This window comes from Fusarium solani (assembly GCF_023522795.1).
Source record: "Fusarium solani strain SB1 chromosome Unknown bctg00000005, whole genome shotgun sequence".
Lineage (NCBI taxonomy): Eukaryota > Fungi > Ascomycota > Sordariomycetes > Hypocreales > Nectriaceae > Fusarium > Fusarium solani.
The window spans coordinates 605748-623965 of record NW_027072153.1 but is presented as its reverse complement, the minus strand read 5'-3'; the positions used below and the strand labels follow the sequence as shown (position 1 = coordinate 623965).

At 54.2% G+C, this 18218-nt stretch overlaps 5 protein-coding genes across 5 annotated transcripts; 2 read left to right on the top strand and 3 right to left on the bottom strand.

Moving 5' to 3' along the window:
- Window positions 1-448: 448 nt before the first annotated feature.
- MRS44_008602 (uncharacterized protein) lies at window positions 449-1914 on the bottom strand (the record flags this gene model as incomplete). The annotated part of the gene is made up of 2 exons (XM_065620995.1): window positions 449-1741; window positions 1798-1914. The coding sequence occupies 2 exons, from the start codon at window positions 1912-1914 to the stop codon at window positions 449-451; spliced, it is 1410 nt and encodes a 469-aa protein (XP_065477067.1).
- Window positions 1915-2259: 345 nt separating this feature from the next.
- On the bottom strand, window positions 2260-4551 carry MRS44_008601 (uncharacterized protein; the record flags this gene model as incomplete). Its single annotated transcript, XM_065620994.1, has 5 exons — window positions 2260-3142; window positions 3225-3633; window positions 3691-4124; window positions 4229-4311; window positions 4480-4551. 5 exons carry the CDS (start codon window positions 4549-4551, stop codon window positions 2260-2262), a joined length of 1881 nt encoding a protein of 626 aa, XP_065477066.1.
- A 3173-nt stretch (window positions 4552-7724) lies between these two features.
- On the bottom strand, window positions 7725-9655 carry MRS44_008600 (uncharacterized protein; the record flags this gene model as incomplete). Its single annotated transcript, XM_046281191.2, has 3 exons — window positions 7725-8916; window positions 8972-9539; window positions 9589-9655. The coding sequence occupies 3 exons, from the start codon at window positions 9653-9655 to the stop codon at window positions 7725-7727; spliced, it is 1827 nt and encodes a 608-aa protein (XP_046132055.2).
- A 2457-nt stretch (window positions 9656-12112) lies between these two features.
- MRS44_008599 (uncharacterized protein) lies at window positions 12113-16113 on the top strand (the record flags this gene model as incomplete). Its single annotated transcript, XM_065620993.1, has 5 exons — window positions 12113-12135; window positions 12187-12310; window positions 12730-12863; window positions 13426-14016; window positions 14076-16113. The coding sequence occupies 5 exons, from the start codon at window positions 12113-12115 to the stop codon at window positions 16111-16113; spliced, it is 2910 nt and encodes a 969-aa protein (XP_065477065.1).
- Window positions 16114-16656: 543 nt separating this feature from the next.
- Window positions 16657-17894, top strand: MRS44_008598 (uncharacterized protein; the record flags this gene model as incomplete). The annotated part of the gene is made up of 2 exons (XM_046269608.2): window positions 16657-17134; window positions 17203-17894. 2 exons carry the CDS (start codon window positions 16657-16659, stop codon window positions 17892-17894), a joined length of 1170 nt encoding a protein of 389 aa, XP_046132053.2.
- Between the last annotated feature and the right edge of the window lie 324 nt (window positions 17895-18218).

Sequence of the window (18218 nt, the reverse complement as noted above, 5' to 3'; positions counted from 1 at the left end):
GGGACTTGGAACGCCTTATATGCCGTGCATTTAATCAGCTGTCAGGATCTGGATCAGCTCTGAATGCAAGATTGAGCTGTGCTCCCCAGACGTCTGGAGTTGTCATCCATAAACGCTTCCGTTGACGGGACCCTTAGTTTCTCAAGCACATACTGGCTGCTATTCAGAATGAAACGGGTCTGAAACAGCCCTAATTCCTGTTCATAGAGGAGCTAGAGGCATATGGACATTTTGCTGGCTTGAGCGGGTTAACCGGTGCTCCTTCGTCATGACTTTCACTCGGCCAACCCATTCCTGTTCACTTCAAACACAAGGTAACAAAGATCTAGACCAACATCACAGTACTTTGAGACTTAATATAACTTGCTTGGCAATTTCCTATTATCTGAAAATAACATTTAGTGCCTGAATAGCCATCTTCACCCTCCTTCTATACCCGAATCTCTCCTCATGATATAGACTCTGTCGTCTCTGCAATGCCATGCCACTTGTGAAACACATTCTGTGGATCATACTTCTTCTTCAACTCCCTCAACCGCGGCAGATTCACGCCCCAGGCGTCCTTGGGCGAGACACTATCCGCCTCGATGTTGATATACACCCCGACAGGTCCCTTGCTCCAGTGACCACCAGAGACCGCCTGGTAACCATTCGTCTCGCGGATGCGTCTGCAGAGATCCCGGTTGAAACGGCGCACCTCTGCATCGTGGGCTGCATCCTCCCACGCGAATATCGTCATGGCGTCGTAGTAGTCTCCCCGGTTGGCATATGCCGTGGCATCCTGCGCAACCTCGCGAATCTTATCCGTCGGAAAGAACTCGATGGCAAGTGCGGAATGACCCATGCCTTCGTGAGATTCGCAAAATTTCCAGAATTCCTCCGCGTTCTGCAACATGGACCTGATGTCCAGCGGCATTGTCACGTTCCCTGAACCCATTAGGCGCCGGATGCCGTGTTCCATGATGGGGTTCATGAGAGTGTTCATCTGCGCTGTCGTCATCATCGAGGTGTTGTCGATAATTGGTCCAACTCTGAGAAGACCTGAAAAGTATTCTCTCCCATCGGCTTCGGAGCCATGAAACATGGGTATCGCAGAAACGATGCGAGTGCCGTCTGGCCCAAAGCCAATCCCCAGGGCGAGGCAGTGGCCCTCTGAGGTATGTTGCTGGTGAAGATCGTTCACAGCGGAAAGCAAATCGGGAAGTTTGTCAGCCGAATATGCCAACATACCGCTCCAGACCTTGCCCTGCTTGTGGGCGCGTGAGACAAACCGGGTCACAACGCCAAACTGAGCCCCTGCCCCTCGAACAGCCCAGAAGAGATCTGAATCCTTGTCCTCTGAGGCTTCCACTATGGTGCCATCGGCAAGAACAACTTCTGCGGAAATCATGTTGTCGATGGTCAGTCCGTGGAGAGGTGTCAGATATCCGTGACCTCCGCCGAGCGTTAACCCTCCAACTCCTGTGTGGTTGACAACACCTCCGACGGTTGCCAGTCCATATTGTTCAAGAGCAAAGTCGACATCTTTCCAGAGACAACCCCCCTCAAACTCGACAGTCATGGCTTCCGTGTCGACCTTGACCTTTCGCATCTTCCTCAGGTCAATGACCATGCCTTCAGAAGAAGAGGTCCCACTGGAAGAGTGTCCACCACCACAGACAGTCATGACTATCTTGTTCGAAACTGCGAATCTCACAGCAGTAGCAACCTCTTGTGAATTCGAAGGCAAAACAACAACAGCCTACAAGGCGATTAGCCACAGGGTAGACAAATAGTGAAACAATACTCCGTACGTACCGCCCTCTTTACACAGGCCACGCTCCATCTGTCAAGGACCTCCTCATAGCCCTCTTGTCCCGGAAGGAGGACAATCCCATTTGGTATATCCTTGCGAAGTTGATTAAAGTCACACATTGTGACCCTGTCGAGAGAACAATGCAGTGTAGTACAATTTCAAAACGACACAACCGTCAATGGACAGGGGGGAAAAGGGAAGAAGCAGCCATCTGCATCGGATCGTCGAGGAGGACGCGAGTATTTGACGCTTTTCGGGGTCTCACAGTATGCTGTAGTGGAGCGCTTGCTTACATTATATCGTTGGTCGATCTGCAACATGTCGTCATAGTCGACACCTGAATGGCTGCATTCTTCAGCCCGCTCAGCGTTGAAGCCATTCAGGTTGCCCACGTCAGATGCAGGCGGGAACTGCCGTGTCTTGGATTCGGGTCTCGAGCTGCAGGGAAACGGATTGGTCCTCCATCATTCGTCGTCGGTTGGGAGCTGAATCTCTGGCAGGATCTCTTTCATGACAAATCCGTACTTGTCCACAACAGTCTCCCCTCCGCTGAGACCCTTCTCGCCTGCTTGGATCCTGCCTCCTGCAAGCCATCTTTGCAGCTTGAAAGCGGTCCTGGTGATATCCATGGCGATGTGCCAATTGTCAACCCCGATCGACATGAAAGTGGAAACCATCAGCGTCTTCATGAAGCGACCAGCAGGTGTCTTGTGACAGCTGGGAACAAGCGCCAGTATAATCCACACAAAGATGCCGATCACGGCTTGCCAGCAGGGTAGACCAGCCTGCCACACTGAGCCCCAGATTATCATTACATCGCGCTCCGAGCACATTGTGCTGGTTGGAGAGCGGTTGAGAATTGACCGAACCCAGATCAGTGATGTTAATCGGACGACACGATACATCATATCTGGAAGTTCAACAGGCGGGGAAGACTTGTCGGACTTTGCGGAACCTGGTGACTTTGCCGGGCTTTCGACAGAGCTTGATCGAGAAGGTGTGCGATATTCTGGTGATCGTCGGGACGGAGCGTCATCTGGAAGGTCAGATATCCTGTCCTGAACCCAACCAGCTGTTGTTACAACATTGTCAAGTTCCTCCGGGCTGGGGAATTCTGGCAGGGATAGAACAACGTCAAACAGATAACGCATGTCATCAAGAATCTGAGCTGTGCTTGGGTGGAGTTGCAAAGAGTTTGAGCATCCTTGGAATGTGGGCCATCCGAAGATGAGAGGCGTATTCAAGGCTGTCTTGAAGGGGACCATGATAGGATCCTGGAACGTGAATCCAGGATGACCATAGATGCATGGATCGATCTCGTGGGCAAGTGCCATGACAACGTCGTGACTATCTCGGGTCAGCTCCTGAACAACCAAGACTTGAGGCACGAAGCTGATGCTCATGCCTCTGAATGTTAGCATCAACTTACACGATAATCATCTTGGCCAGGTATCCATGCAATCCAAGCTGACTTAGGCCACCTCGCATTCTGATCATCTGCTTCAGACCTCTGATGTGGGCTTTGAGATCAGCCGTGGCGCCCCAATACCAAGAATCAGCAACCATTTGTACGACGCCGAGAACTGACGCGTCGCTGGTTTGGCTGGCCTCGTCTCGAAGCTGTGAGTTGAGCAAATGATACACCTTGCCCTTGTGCATCATTGCTATTATCTTTGGGATGTGTCCTGTCTCTGAGAGGAAACATGACGATGTGAATAGAACAATCTGTAGAAGAAGCGGGTCTTGCACACAGCAGGGAACCCAGTATTTCATGAAGGCATTGCTTGGGTCTGGGTTTCCATCTACAGAGCACTTGAAGCGGCATAGCAGCTGGAGGTCTGAAATCAGGAAATGTCAGTCGTGCCACGGAAGCGTACCGCAAAGATCAAACTTACGTATGCGTACCAACTCCTTGTTCAGATTAGTAGGTTCCATTGGCAATAATCGTAGTTGCTCCATGGAGCCTTCGACTGGCAATCCAACAGGTCGCCGTCCTTCGTGGTGCGCCAAGAATGCCTTTGTGGTCTCGGCTCGTTCGTCCAAATAGATACGGTTAGCCAAGGTTAGACGGTGTTCCACGATGACCTGAAGTGACTTGAGTATGGCTTCGTCTTCATCTTGAACCTCCTTGGAGACAACTTTGAACGGAACCCAGGCGCTGATCTTTGAATGGGGGTTTTGAGCGGAGCTGCCAGATGAAGAACTTGACAAGGCATCCTCTAGATTGATAATGGCTTCCTGAACATCGGCAGGATTCAAGTGAGCGTATGGTCCTTGTCGCACGGCTAACGCAGGAGGTGGTTTCTGGAGGTAGGTAGGGGGAGAAGATCTAGGAGCATGGCGTTAGCCTTTCGATCGTCAATACTAGGGGAGAGCACGCTCGAGAGAATAGCACCCAGGCTAAAACCTAGAGAAGAGTCAAGTATAACTCACCTTTTTGAGGACTTGACCTTGTATTCGCAGATGGGCTGGGGAAATCGGCGAAGACAGTTTGTGCACGGTTGGCCTTGTGAACACTGAGGCGAGACTAGTTAGTTCCAAGATGCAGGGACAAGCAGAATATCGTATCGGTACAACTGCCGGACAAGTGCAGATATCAGGGAATCACGAGCTGGGTTGCCGACATGTACAACAACATGGAGCCAAGGAAAGAGTTACACGATCCGGCGCCGAAACGATCTGACAGGGACAGGGCCAAAGCCGAAAAAGTGAGAAATGACGGTACCTTTTGCTTCCGGCGACGACATTCGGTGCATGATGACGTCTGGCGTTCAGCGCGCCGGCGGCCGGCTTGCCCCTGCATGGCTTCCACCCCCCGGCATGATGCCGCTTCGTCGCCGTTGTGCCGGCTGTGACGCGGGACCGGGTCGCGGGCTTGGCACCGGGATATTCAAGACTAGGGAGTCGGAGAGCTCGGAGTAGATAGTGGAAGCGAGGAATCAAAGCGTGGTCTCGCCTAAGTGAGTACAAAGTCGTGTTTGTCTTGTCAAAGATGAATGCAACGCGCGACAAGAGTTCAAGAAAAGTGTTAGATAGAGTCGTTGGTTGACGGCGGGCCAAGGCTCCGGCAGGAATGGACCAGGTCGAGATCGAGGCGCTGTTCCTGGGTCAGATGCGGATGCCAAGGACGGTGGTGGCTCATGCGAGGCAACGGCGGGAGTGATGCGAGGTGATAAGTCAAAAGCGGCGCGCTGATGAGTCCCAAGATGGAAGATACGGGTAGATGAACCAGCCGTGAGTGAGCCGTGGTGAGATTGATGAAGAAACACGTCAGGTCAGGTTGCGGCGGCGGCGTTCAAGTCGGCATGGAAGAGGACCAGAAGCTCAAGCAGAACAAGTCTGGACGATGTTGGCTAGAGATCAACGCGGCAAAGGCGGCTCACCAGGCCGGAGATGGGATAGCTGGAATCGGAGCAGTTGCCAGTCGCGTGTATGGTGGCGCTGCTTGAAGCTCTTGGGTGAGCTTTGGGGGGTCTTGCTGCAGGGCGTCAAAGGTGTTGTTGGTTCGTGTCTCCCCAAGATCGCGTTGGCTTGCCTACGGGGTGCGTCTCCGGTGTAAGATGCAAGCTTGAAGTCGTCCACACACTCTTTCACTCTCTGATCAAGTTCGTGTCCGGAACCCTTCTTCCAAAAATCGAATTCCCAGCGTCGCAAATAACAAGGTCTCTAGGTTTTTCGGGGCCCCCGGGGCTGCTGGTGCTTCAAAATTTGGCGCACAAAGGGGAACAAAGAAAGGTGACAAATTCCAAAGCTTGTTGTCCCTCCCCCCACGGTCGATCAACGACGATGCAATGACGTCTGGGTGCCCCTGGCCGTTGTGCCCCTCGGCTTGGCGTGTAACTGGGGAGCGAACTCGTTTGTGATTCTGATGCGAGATGGCACCGGCAAAAGAGACTTTGTTGTTGAGTGAGGGAGAAAGTGAGGACGGGATGGATGAAAGGAGAGTCTGGGCGTCGAGACAGGATCGGATGTAACTTCGTACCCAAGCTTCCATCCGTCAGTGACAGGGCGGGTTCGGCAATTGAAGACACGACACGGGGGGGGGGAAGAGGTCTTGGCTAACCTCCAAGGAGGGGAAGCCACCGCGAGTCCAGAATGAATGCTACTGCACCCAAGCACACGGGCAGGCAAAGCTACTGTAGGTCCTTGGTGTTTGCCCACCGAGGTAGACAGGGTGCCTTGCTTTAGCCAAGGAGCGATGGAAGCGCGCGCGATGAGGAGAGCTCCAGTCAGATTGTACTCTTGTCGTCCATGTGAAAGTAGCTCGACTTGAATGAGTGGAAAGGTAAAAAAAAAGGCAAGGGCCACACGTCACGTCGTGGATGCCGATGGGGAGATAAGCCGGACGTTTTTCTACGTACCCAACCAGCGAGTGAGCTGATCAATGAGTCCCTTACCTAGAGAGGTAGGTACGAAGTGAAGGAACTGTAGCCTTGTTGTCTCGAATTGTTTCCTCACTCACAGAGTTGGCGGGAATCTAGATTTCCTCTAGGTTGCAGTAGACCCAAATCATCACTCTATCTGATACATAACCCTTTGCCCAAAACTGCGTAGCATGCTGTAAAAGACCCCTTTCATCACACATATCAGAGGTGAAAAGAAAAAGAGGCTTGAGAGCTGCTGGGAGCTCTGGACCCTGTCCTGTCGGGGTCCACGGAGAGTGCCGCTCCCCTCATCTCTACCTAGCGTGTGCTGATCTGGACTTCCTGGTCCGCCATGGATGAATAGGTACTCCGGAGCAAGCTTGGGTTTATCACTTGAACAGATTATGCTGTTTCTTGTCATCATGTTTAGGGAAAACACACATGGTCACAGTGAAAAATGAAAAACAAGGCTTGGATATTCTTATTTCAACCCACACTGCATAGGCTGCCTGATGACTGACGCCGAATCTGCTGCATGTAAGAATGAGCGTCTTGGCCTTGGCGGGGCAAGGGCACACACACGGGCGGCAAACACCACTGCCGAACGGCACTCACCGTCATGCCGATCCACGACCTCAACGACCAGCGTCTCATCTAGGCTCGAGCACCTATGAACAACCGCACCAGTTCAAGCCACTAAACATCTCTAGCAAAACTACCACTTCGAACCCGGCTTGCCCATCTCGGCTTCAACTGCCGACCAGCAAAAAGCCTCAAGCTACTACTGTATGCCTCGAGCCCATCAATCTCCCCGAGTGCCCTATCAGTAGCGGCCGAACCCTTGGAACAACTCCACTAGGAAAACGCACCTAATTATCCCGCTGCAGGTGTCGTGCAGTTCAGGCAAAATTCCATCTTGTCTTATGACTGAGGAGCAGCCCCTGGCTATCTGAATGGAACCCAGCACCCTGGTCCTGGCTCGCAGTAGGCGCCTGCTGCTCCACGGATCTCATGCTGGCGTACGACTTGCGGGACGCTCGGCTCATGACGAATCGCTACGTAGATGCTGATCAAGATCTTAGACTCGCTTACAAGTCATATTATACATAGGAACGCGCATGATAGAGAAAGAAGGACTATTCATAGCATTTTACAGATTTGTCTATGGATTCACATCGTACTATTCCAGTCTCGAGTGATTGTTCTATCATGAGAAAGCGCACACTGTTCATGTCATATTCATGTAGGTAGCCGAGTGGTATACAAAAGAAGCCCGATTGTCATCCTCCATCTCGTTCAATCATGTACTTTCAAATTCGCGGCAAAGAAACCCAGGTGGTATCTAGTTGTGCAGAAACAGAAAAAAAAACATCATGTCGTGTCCCCGACCTCAACGCCATTCCTGTCGGGGCTCTAAATCCTATCTCGACCGGACCCAAGCATGTCGAGGGGTTCAAGAAAAATCCATCTCTCCAGTTTTGTTCGTGAAACAAGACGTATCAAAAACGTAGATCTCATCATTCAGCAACTTCATCTTCCCCTGTAGTCGGGCTTGCGAGCCATGTTCACGGGTGGTGGCTCGTCATCATCGACCGGGTATGGAGGGGGACTACTGGAGGCCGTCTGCCACCCTGCTGCTGCTGGCTCTCCGGGAGCGGTGTCTTTGGTGGCAGCGGCGGAGGCTCAATTCTCGTTGGCATCGTGTGGTTCATTGGTGGCGACCGAGGATGCTCGTCAGGGCTCATGATGGCAATCAGGTCCTGCCCTGATGTATCTCGATACTGTGGGGGCGGCGGCGGCAACGAAGCATTAAGACGATCCTCAGGCCGAAGGTTGGGTGCGCTGGCGCTTGGGTTTCCGGGCACACGAGGACCCAGAGGAGGAGAGTTGTGCGAGTTAGATGTCCCCGGGCGAATGCGCTCGTTGGAGGCTCGAGGGGAGCTTGCGTGGTTGCTGCTGTGGATTTGTAGGTTATCTGATCCGGATTCGAACGATGACCGGCTCGCCGGGCTGTGAGGGAGCGGAACCGTTGTAGGAATATCTCCGGGGAGTTCAAATGCCAGTGGTGTTTCCCACGTGCTTGACGTTGACTTGACCAGCTCCGGAATTCCCTGGGGCGCTCGCTCGTGACGCAGCTTGGCTCTGTGGATCTTGGCGAGCTTTGACGAGACGCCTTGAATCATCTTCTGCTCCGCCTCCCTCGACAGATATCGTCGTGTCCCTGTGCTAATCTCACCCAGTCGGGTCCACTCGTTCATACCGAACTCGCCTACTCCGACTTCCACATTGAGGCGATAGTAGGCGTCGATGCTGACATTACGCTTCCCCAGGTGCTCCCGCATCATGTACTCGTGGATCTTTTCGCAGTTCTCGATCTTTGCGATCAACTTTCTTCGTGCATCAGCATAATCGCCCAGGAACCCTTCATACCATATCTGAGAGTTTGCGTCACTGCCTCTAGGTCGACGTCCGGTACCGACGCTGACGAAGACGCCCACTTCGCGCCCAGGCCACTCGTTGACCACAGCCTCGTCAAGCGCCTCGGGACTAGGGTTGAATGTACCCGCACCATCATCATGGAAAACCGACTGGCCGATCGTAATGGGCTTGAACGCGAGACCGATAGAGCAGGTGGCTCGGCCAGCCTGCCAGATCTTGCAATCGTATTCGGGGGCTGGTTCTTTTCGGGAGTCGTAGGATCGTAGCATGGCGGCTGGCGAGCCTCGCGGGGAACCCTTGTATACTGCCGTCACAGCACTGTTAACAATTAGCGATTGCTGTCCTGGTGTGGTAAATAGTCTTGGAAACTCACGTTTTGGTGCGGTTTTCTCTGTGGTCGTATAGCCGTGCGTTGGGATCGCCATATCTCGAGTTGAAGGCTGGCCGATGAGCCATCTGGGCGGCGGGGCTTCGAGCACTGAAGCTGATAGTGCTGGCATTGCTCTGATTTCGGCGCGGAGCGCCGGCGCTAGAATAGCTGGCGGCGCTGAGCGGGTTGACGAGGTCAGATTCACTCCCGTCGTTGCCCTCCCTCTCCTTGACAGTATGTTCCTGGACTGCAGCCTTGATAGCCTCCTCAAGTTTGCTGGCCTTGAAGAGGGTCGATCGATAAGGAATTCCAGCAATCGTCTTGTCCGTCTCAAAGACCATGCGGGTGAGGCGCACGTAGAGCTCCTTGCATGTTTCCAAATCGAGGCGCAGTCGGCCGAGCATGAGTGCGATGAGACCGCCGGTGCCAGTACCGACGATGAGGTCGAAGTGATCGCATGGCTTGGGAATTTCGTGTCGCCTGGGAGCGCGACCCTCCATTTCGACAAAGGTTCGGTGCATCAGCTCCTGGACGATGATGAAGATCGAGTAACCGCGGACGCCTCCTCCATCTGCGCGGGTTAGCAAAGGGCTCTCCAAGGTGGTAGATGAGGCGCTTACCGAGCGATAGAACTCGAAGGGGAGGCCCCTTGGTTGTGTCTTTCCTCCTGACCCCATAAGAATCCATGGGTGCGGAAAGGTGGTTGGTATGCGCTTTTGCGCCCGGTAAACTAGAATCTCTCGAGGGGCAGATTATTGATATGACTGTCAAAGATGACGACGTCGCGCTAAGGGCGTAGTAAGGGTTTAGTGATCGCTGTGAACGTGAACGACAGCCGAGATCAGGTGAATGGTGCGCTGAGAGACAATGGGCCTGATCACGTCTCGTGCGCTGAGATATGAGTCTTGGGTGTTTGTTGGAGAAGTCGAGTTTGGTTGGAGCTGCAGTCGTTCTTTGGTTGGGCTTAAGGTGGGCAGGCAGGCTTCCATGGATCCTTCCCGTCAGTGACAGAGCACTACGTAACGCAGTGAGCCCCGCTCCTGCCCATTTTTGGATCAGGTCGATGGAGGGATCCTGGGAGCCGTGACGCAACAGTGAGCGGACAACCCGGAGACTCTATTTTCAGTGGGGTAGCTCGCTGGGAACCATGGGACAGTTAGCGCCCCTGGACCCCTGTAGCTCTCTGAGTTACAGCGAAGGTACAGAACTGGTACAGAAGCTCAAGCTCTTGGACCTCTCTCAGTGACAGCTCTTTGACAGTAGCGCCCGTTGTTTAGCTTGCCGCACGACTAATGAGACTGATTGGTGACGGTGGTCCAAGAAGAGAAGCCTCTAGAATTCAGTTTGATATTGAGTGTGGGCTACATCTTTGTCTGAAACTGCCGTGAATGTGGGCAGCGAACCAAACTGGCATGCCGAGATATCTTGCAGGCAAAATCTCATGTGGTTTGTGGAGAACACGAGACGGGAGGAGAGTGGCTGTGTAGGCTCGTCGGTCTTGGCTCTCGTTCGTCTCTCCGTATCAAGGCCCTTGACATGATTGCAGTCCGCTCGGTTGGGCCTCAAAAGACTTGGCCTTTTTGCCTCGTGCCTCTCACTAAAGAGTCTCTACGCCGTGGTTCGCAGACAAAGATCGATCGCATCCGTGATCGACAAGGGGGAAACAACGGGAAGGGGCAGGTCCGTCGTTAGATGCATCCTCCATTGCTGGGATTTCCCTAAAGACTGGATGGGATTTGTTGCGTGGAAATAGAAAGGCCGAGGGTAGGGATACTTTGTCAGTACCGAGTGCTACGAGATGTCTTGAAGCTCCTGATTGGATGTCCGCCTGTGGACGGGGATGGAACGGCGGGTTTGTTTGTGGCGGTGCTTCGCCACACTACCGCGACCCGAGCCTTGTCTCGTCATTTTTGGGGTCAATGGATGGACGCGACATTTATCAAGGGCCAGGAGAGGCGGTTGAATCCTGAATCCTTGGTGTCTATGAGGGAGCCCGTCTATGCTACGCAAAAGTGTCCACGAGATCTTCGTTTGCCTCCATCGAACAACCTGGGAGTTGTAGACGGACCCGTACGGAGTTGAAGTGCCGGGATAGTCGATGTTGAGCAAAGGCTGCCTCACAACCGAGTCAACTCAACAAAGAGCTGCGTGTTTTAGCCTTAGAATCAAGACATGCTTTGGTGGAACACGGCAAGCAAGGGTTCAGTTCGCTATCGGGTTGTGTGTTTATTTTGCTCACCAACGTCAGGCTGGCGCGGCGCGGCTCAAGGCACAGCCAGTTGCCGTATCCGCCGCTCACCCCGCCTCACGGGCTGACACTTCGGATGGATAGGAAACTCGTCAGCATTCCTTCGGCATTTCCCATGGTCAGATTTCTCAAGAGAAAGTTGGGTATCATGTCGCGAGCGGAAGCCACGGCGAACTCGTCAGCTTTTATCCTCCCTGGGCAGACAGACAAGAGCAATACGAAGTCTCCACCTGCTTGCACCCAAGTTGATGCCATCGGTTGATTCTATGCATCTCTCAGACATGCCAGCCCAGGTATCGCGCCGTACGGATACCTTGTGTTTACCTCGTAGCTGCTCCTCGCTACAACGTGTCAGCCCTGCCCACGCCGAGCCTTTTGGCTGAATCTCACAGATGCTGGCGCACCTCTTTGTACAGCAGGATGCCAGCCATGTTATGCGACAACCTCTGCAGCCGTACCTGGCCTCATGACCATAGGTCTGGGTCATTGTGGTTTCAGACAGGCTGGACCTCTCACCGAATTGCGTCTGGCAGAGAGCATGATATGCACCTTGCCCATGGCCTCTCACGACTGGCAACACAAGTTGTGCATCTGCAGTCAGTGTTACCGTAGCGCGTGTCTAGGGCAAGGTTGCCGACCGGCCCTCTTGTGCCACCTCGTCCAATTCGTCGCCGACCCGGCCGTTTCGCGTTCTGGCCTCCTCCTCGCCGTCCACTAAGCGTCTCCCGTCTGCACTTGTCCACAGCCGTCTTGACAAGTTGTCGCCCGCCGTCAAGAGGCCTGCCGGGGTTGAGGAGGGGTGCGCCATCACTCCACTTCGAGAGCTCACTGCGACATCGCCCTTGGCTTCGATATCTTATGCCATCCCTCGAGTCTGATCAAGGACAATTGCCAAGATGGACAAAAGAGACGACAAGCTGTGACTGTTGGGAAGACGATTGAGTGGCGGGCGCTGCTGAAACTTTGAAAGCCGACCAGCTAGAGCCAAAACCACAGAAAACCCTCCGGGCCCAAGACGCGGCCCACACAGGGCTGCCCCCGGATCGTGGCAATGCTGGGTCTGGGTTCCTCGTAGCGTCTCTGCGAGTCTGCCGGTGCGTGTGATGGTGAGGATGGAGGGGAAAAAGGGCAGGTTGAGGCTCGGATTGGCTGAAGAGCCGTAATCAGCCGGCTGTGTCGAGTCTTGTGTGAGAGTGAGCTGTGCGAGCTGTGGATGAGTTGTGCAGCCGTACAGAAATAATGTCGACCTTCTGGCATGTTGCCGTCTCCTCTTCTTCCTCCTCTGTTGATCAAGCTCTCCGTGAAGCAGCCAGTCATCCAATCTCTGGTTCCAGCCGTCAATTCGACCCCTAGCTAAGACTGGAGACGGGCAGAACCAGCTGAGAGGCAGGAGACAAGAGACATAAGAAAAGTGAGTCTTGATCGAGGCCTTGCTTTGTACGCTGCTTGTGGTTTTGTGGTGGTCCTTTTGTGCGAGGCGAACAGCTCAGCTCTGCTCACAACAGGTGACAAGGTCCAAAGAGAGGCTGACGAGAAGGCGGAGGCCGCCCCTCCCTCCGACTGTGCGTCTGTTTTCGAAGCAGAGCAGCTGCTCCGCTCACGCTCCTTCTCCGTTGGCTCTGGTCCGATTGCTCTTCTCGCCTTCCTGTTCGTTTTGTCCCCACCTTGAGAGGAAAGCCCCGGCCCATCTTCCCCTCGGCTATCCGCCAATGGTAGACCACCAAATACCCCACACGTCTACATACTTGGCCTAGGCCGCGACAGCCTCGCCGAGCCTTGGGCCCCCCAATTCCAGCCTGCGCCAGCCTTATTCCCTCTTCCCTTCTCTTCTTCTCTCCTCTCTGTTTGTTTGTTCCTTGAGACGGCGACTTTCTGCTTCTCTGTGGCCTAGTCCAGCTCCTTTTCTGTTTCTCCTCCATTGACCTCCCTCCTGGTGTTCTCCTTCTGTCCTGCTGTCCCCTTGCCCTTCTTCGTACCGTATCGTCCGATTCGATTCTCCGCGTCGTAAAGTAGCATCGACTTCTGTTTTCGCTTCGTCGACGTCTGCCAATTACACCGCTTCCTCCATTCTCACCAACCAACTTGATAGGAGACGAATCTTTTCAACCCCCGCCATCTCTGCGTTGCTGGGCCTGCCTTCGACTCGGTCGCAGCTCCCGACTTTGACCTCGGATCAATGATCACCGACGACCTTACCTGCTGACGATAGCCTCCACCTCGATTCAATTCGCAGCCTTGCCCTCTCTGTCGATGGAACCCTCGAGCAAAAAGCGAAAGCTGGCCCCCAAGGTCAATGCCACGCCTCCCAGCAAGCCTCAGCCTTCCCAGTACCCCCACGAATCGGTCAGCTCTTGATCCTCCTAGCTCTATGCATCTACTTCTTGCTAATAGGACCTGGATATCAGCCTCAACAACACTATCCAGTCCAGGAGGCCCCTGCTCCTGCCCCTCTGTCAGAGCGCCATGACTTTGAATCCTTCGCCCGTCATCTTCAAGATGCGGCCATGCTTATCCAGAGGCAGACCGAGCGTCACCCTTACACCGACGTCTCCGTCTTGTTGCTAAGGTGGGAAGAAGATGAGTCAGTTGACGAGGACTTGGCCGCCCTCGAGCAAGTCTTCCAGAAGCAGTACAAGTTTCGCACTGAGCGATGGCATATTCCCACCGTGCCCAATCCCAGCATTAAGCTTGGGGTTCAGATGGCGAGCTTCCTCGAGCACGCCCGAGCCAACCATCTTCTCATCATCTACTATGCTGGCCACGGCTACGTGGGCTCCGATGGCCAGCTCTACTGGGCTTGGTGAGTTGGCAATTCTCTCAGATGTGCTTTGCCTCCTGCCTCTGACAGCCTCTCGATAGCAATGCTCGGGAAGATGCCGCAAAGCTCAAGTGGGATGGCGTCCGCTGCTTATTTGAGGATGCCCAGTCGGATATCCTCTTGCTGCTTGATACCTGCTCTGTCCCGGACCCTCGCATGGCTGGTAGCCATGGCGTTAAACAAGCCATTGCAGCATGCACCTCAGATCGTAGTCCCTCTGACGGCTCGGAGCGTTCCTTCACGTCCAATCTAGTTGAGGCTCTGAACAAGCTTAACACTGGCCGCCCTTTCACGGCACAGAGGCTACACGAGGAAGTGTTATCATTGAAGCAACAGCAATCAAGCCAAGCTCCACGAATAGCCAACGGCAGCACGGCCAACTCTCCATCTTCTCAACACCCCGTCTTCATCCCGCTTACTCCTGGGAAGGGCCAAAGTCTCAGCCTCGCGCCGATGACTTCTAGGCCACGCACGGGCTCGCAGAATGGCCTTGACACGGATGGACAGGGTAATCGGGATCGTGAAGAGCAACTGATTGACCCAGAGTCTGTCGTCGACCTCCGATTCGAGGAGCACCGTGTTCTCGTCTGTACCACATTCGTTGGCGACGCAAGCCCGGACATGTCGTTCTTCTCACAGTGGCTGCACAACACACCACCTCTTGGCGACAAGATTGCAGTTGAAGGCATGTTCTTGGGCCCGCCCACCATGCTCCTCATTTCCATGCCGCACTCTATCTGGAACGTGGTGCAGCATGATAAGGTGTGCTGTTTCTTGGGGTACATAAGTTCCCACAACATGATTCATCTTTACCATAGACTGGTTGGCTCTTCTGGCATCAAACCGTCTGCTAAGGAAGTCGAGGATGGTCGCATTCTTCTCGAAGCGAGGGACCATGCGGTTGGCACACCCGCGCGTATCCGCCGTGACGACGGGCACGAACACGCCTATCACTCCTCGGCCACGAGAGATCCGCCGGGCTCTGTTGAACGGAAGGACTATAGATCGCAAGCAAGCCCTACATCGGCGACTTATGCCAACTCATCAGGACCACGACCCAAGGCTAAGGATGATGTCGAAGACTCGGCAGAGATGCAAGAGGCCGCAGAGCAGCTGAAGGCCTTGAGCCATGTTCGACACCGGAGCGATGAGACGCCCCAGCATGCACCCCGTCCTCGAACAATTCTCCCCGACGGAATGCCTGAAATAAGAGCCGAAAACGATGGCGATGAGGCTACTGGTGATGATCCTCTGTCACTTCGAAGCACGAACCCGACAGCGAAGGCGCCGCGTCGTTCACTGCCCAAACAAGACACACGTTGCAACCATTGCAGTCATGCGCCATTCAAGGACTCTTCCTCGCTGAGAAAGCACATTGCTGCCGCTCACACCAGGCCATTCCCATGCGCATTCTCGTTTGCAGGCTGTACAAGCACATTTGGGTCAAAGAACGAATGGAAGCGACACATTGCTTCGCAGCATCTGTGCCTGCAATACTACCGCTGCTCTTCGTGTCCGCAGAGCGCCGCAGACGGTAAAGGAAACGAGTTCAACCGAAAAGACTTGTTCACGCAGCACTTGCGGCGTATGCACGCGCCCTTCCAAATCAAGCGGGCTATCGCAAAGGGCGACAGCAAAATCCAGACGGAATGGGACACCCACGTCAAAGATATGCAGCAAAGTTGTCTTGTCCAGCGGCGTCACCCGCCTCAGCGTTCAGCTTGCCCAAAACAAGGCTGTCAAAGCGTCTTTGAAGGGCCCTCATCTTGGGACGAATGGACGGAACATGTGGGACGGCACATGGAGAAGGGCGAGGGGGGTAGGCTTGGCGTTGACAGCCTTCTGGCTCAGTGGGCCTTGGACGAAGGCATCATTGAGCGCAAGGCTGACGGCGAGTATCGTTTATCTGCCAGCAATGGGATGGGGGGACCTCCGAGTAGCAGCGGACCACCTCCGCCAGCCTTGGAGCAGAAGGACTCGGCGTCCATGTCGACACATGAGACGTCGCAGATCGAGGACACAATTGCCGTGGAGACGAAGCCTCCAGAGGACAGGATGGAGGTTGACACGCCCGAGTAAAAGGATCGAGGTGGACAGGAGTTGAGCATTCTTTCCCGGTTATGACATGTGTGCAATGCACGGCAACGACGAAACGAAGTACATGACACGACATTTCTATACAGTTTTTGTGACGGTCGCTACCTTGCTCGGTCACTCGTTTAGCGAAGATGAGTCTCTCGTGAGATGCGGTTACGGAGTATCATGAGGCGTTGGATTTTTCAAAATGTGTGGAGCAAGAGATAGCATGCGAGAAACGAAAAAGTCAAGAGGAAAAGTAAAATTAGCATAGAAACGCATCTTTTTGGACTGTTACTGAGTATCATTGCCTGTGTGTTGGTGATGACCATTGATGGTGTTGGCTGTAGCTCACGTGGAGCCGGCACAATGATAATGCGCGAGTTAGAGTGATCGATCGAGGCTTGTGTCCATTTGAGGACGTACCAAAGTCTGCTAGAAACGCCAGGCTAACCCAAAGAAAGACACCGGAAGCTCCATCTCGCAACCAACACACCAAGACCATTCTATAAACGTTCAAGACCCAGGTTCCCGGGTGGACAAGATATGAGCTTTCCAACACCCCAAGGCCCAAACCCCCACGATCCATCTCTATCTTCGCCGTCATCGCCCGCTCCTGCGCCGTCGCCTTCTACACCCTCGGCGCGTCACTACCAGCAGCAGCAACAACACCACCAGCAACAGTACCAGCAGCAGTACCAACAGGCTCCTGTCAACCAGTACCCCCCGCAGCCCCAGCAGCATCAGATTTTTGGACATCATCAGCAGCAGCAGCATATCGCCATGATGAACGGTATGAATGGCACGAATATGGCGGCAGGAATGCCTGTGCCGACACCCGCGGGTCACCAGGCTGAGCTGAACTACATCTATGGCATGGTCGAGGAGCTCAGCCGCCAGCTGGCAGAGAACCGCCGGGTTACAGAGGACATTGTCAGCGGGCTGGGAAGAGTGAGGAACAGGGCCAGGACCCACGGTGCGAACAACCAACAAGTCATTGAGGGCGCCTCGGACGACATCAATGGTACGTGTAGCCGCAAACCCCTCACGCGAGATTCTTCTACCTGGCATTGTGCTAATGGCATTGTATAGGCCAAGAACAGAATATCGACGCCCTCATCTCTCTCCTAACCGAGTCCCTCGAAAAGGCCAAGTTTAGCCGCGACGCCAACGCGAAGCTCCTCTCCCAGTACGCCAGCGCCATGGCCAACCTTCTGCGACAATTCCACGAGTACAAGACAAAGCACGTAAGCGACGTCGCCTCCTGGCACCGCTCCTACCGCAAACAACTTTCCGATGCGCGTGAGGAGAACGCCCGCCTGCGCGAGCAGATCTGGCAGATGCAGGCTCATGCGGGGCGCGCCAACGAGAGCCTGCGCGAGTTTCGGTGCAAATACGATGAGGACGAGGCGCGCTGGAACAGACTTGTGGATGAGAAGGCAGTCAGGCAAGAACTGCGCTTCTGGAAGCGCATGGCTATGCCAGAGCTGGAGGATGACGACCCTTACTGGAGTGACGACGACGACATCATTGACCCAGCTGAGAAGGACCGTCTGCGCGAACTGGACCTTAAGGCGGCACAGGAACAGCTAGACAGTCAAGCCGAGGACAGCGATGGCCAAGGCCCTCCGCCGCAGCTGCCACTGCCGGGGATGGGAATCGGCATGAGCATGATGGGTGGCATTGCGATGCAGCGCGAGGACTCGGCGGCTGGACACGGTGTGCCGGTGCTTCCTCCTAGGCCGCTGAGCGCAGCGTCAAGTACGGGGTCCACTGGACAGTGAAGTGAGGCATGATGAAAATGGGAATGTTTTGATTTAGCGATACCCAGGACTGGATGGAAATGTACAATAGGGGTGGGTGGATAGGGTTCAATGTTGATATGAAGACCACGGGCTGTGCCCTGGAACATCTTGCGGACTACTTTGTAACGTGAAACTGTTTGAGACTTGGATGGCGGGTGAGGGTCGAGACATTGCCGTTGAGATAGTTTTACTTGAGCGAACACTGTCTTTCCCCGTGTCTTCACTAAGTAGCTATGAAACAACGAGGGCGTCATAACCTTCACAGAGACGCCTCGACACTGGAACAGGGCCCTGTGATATTCA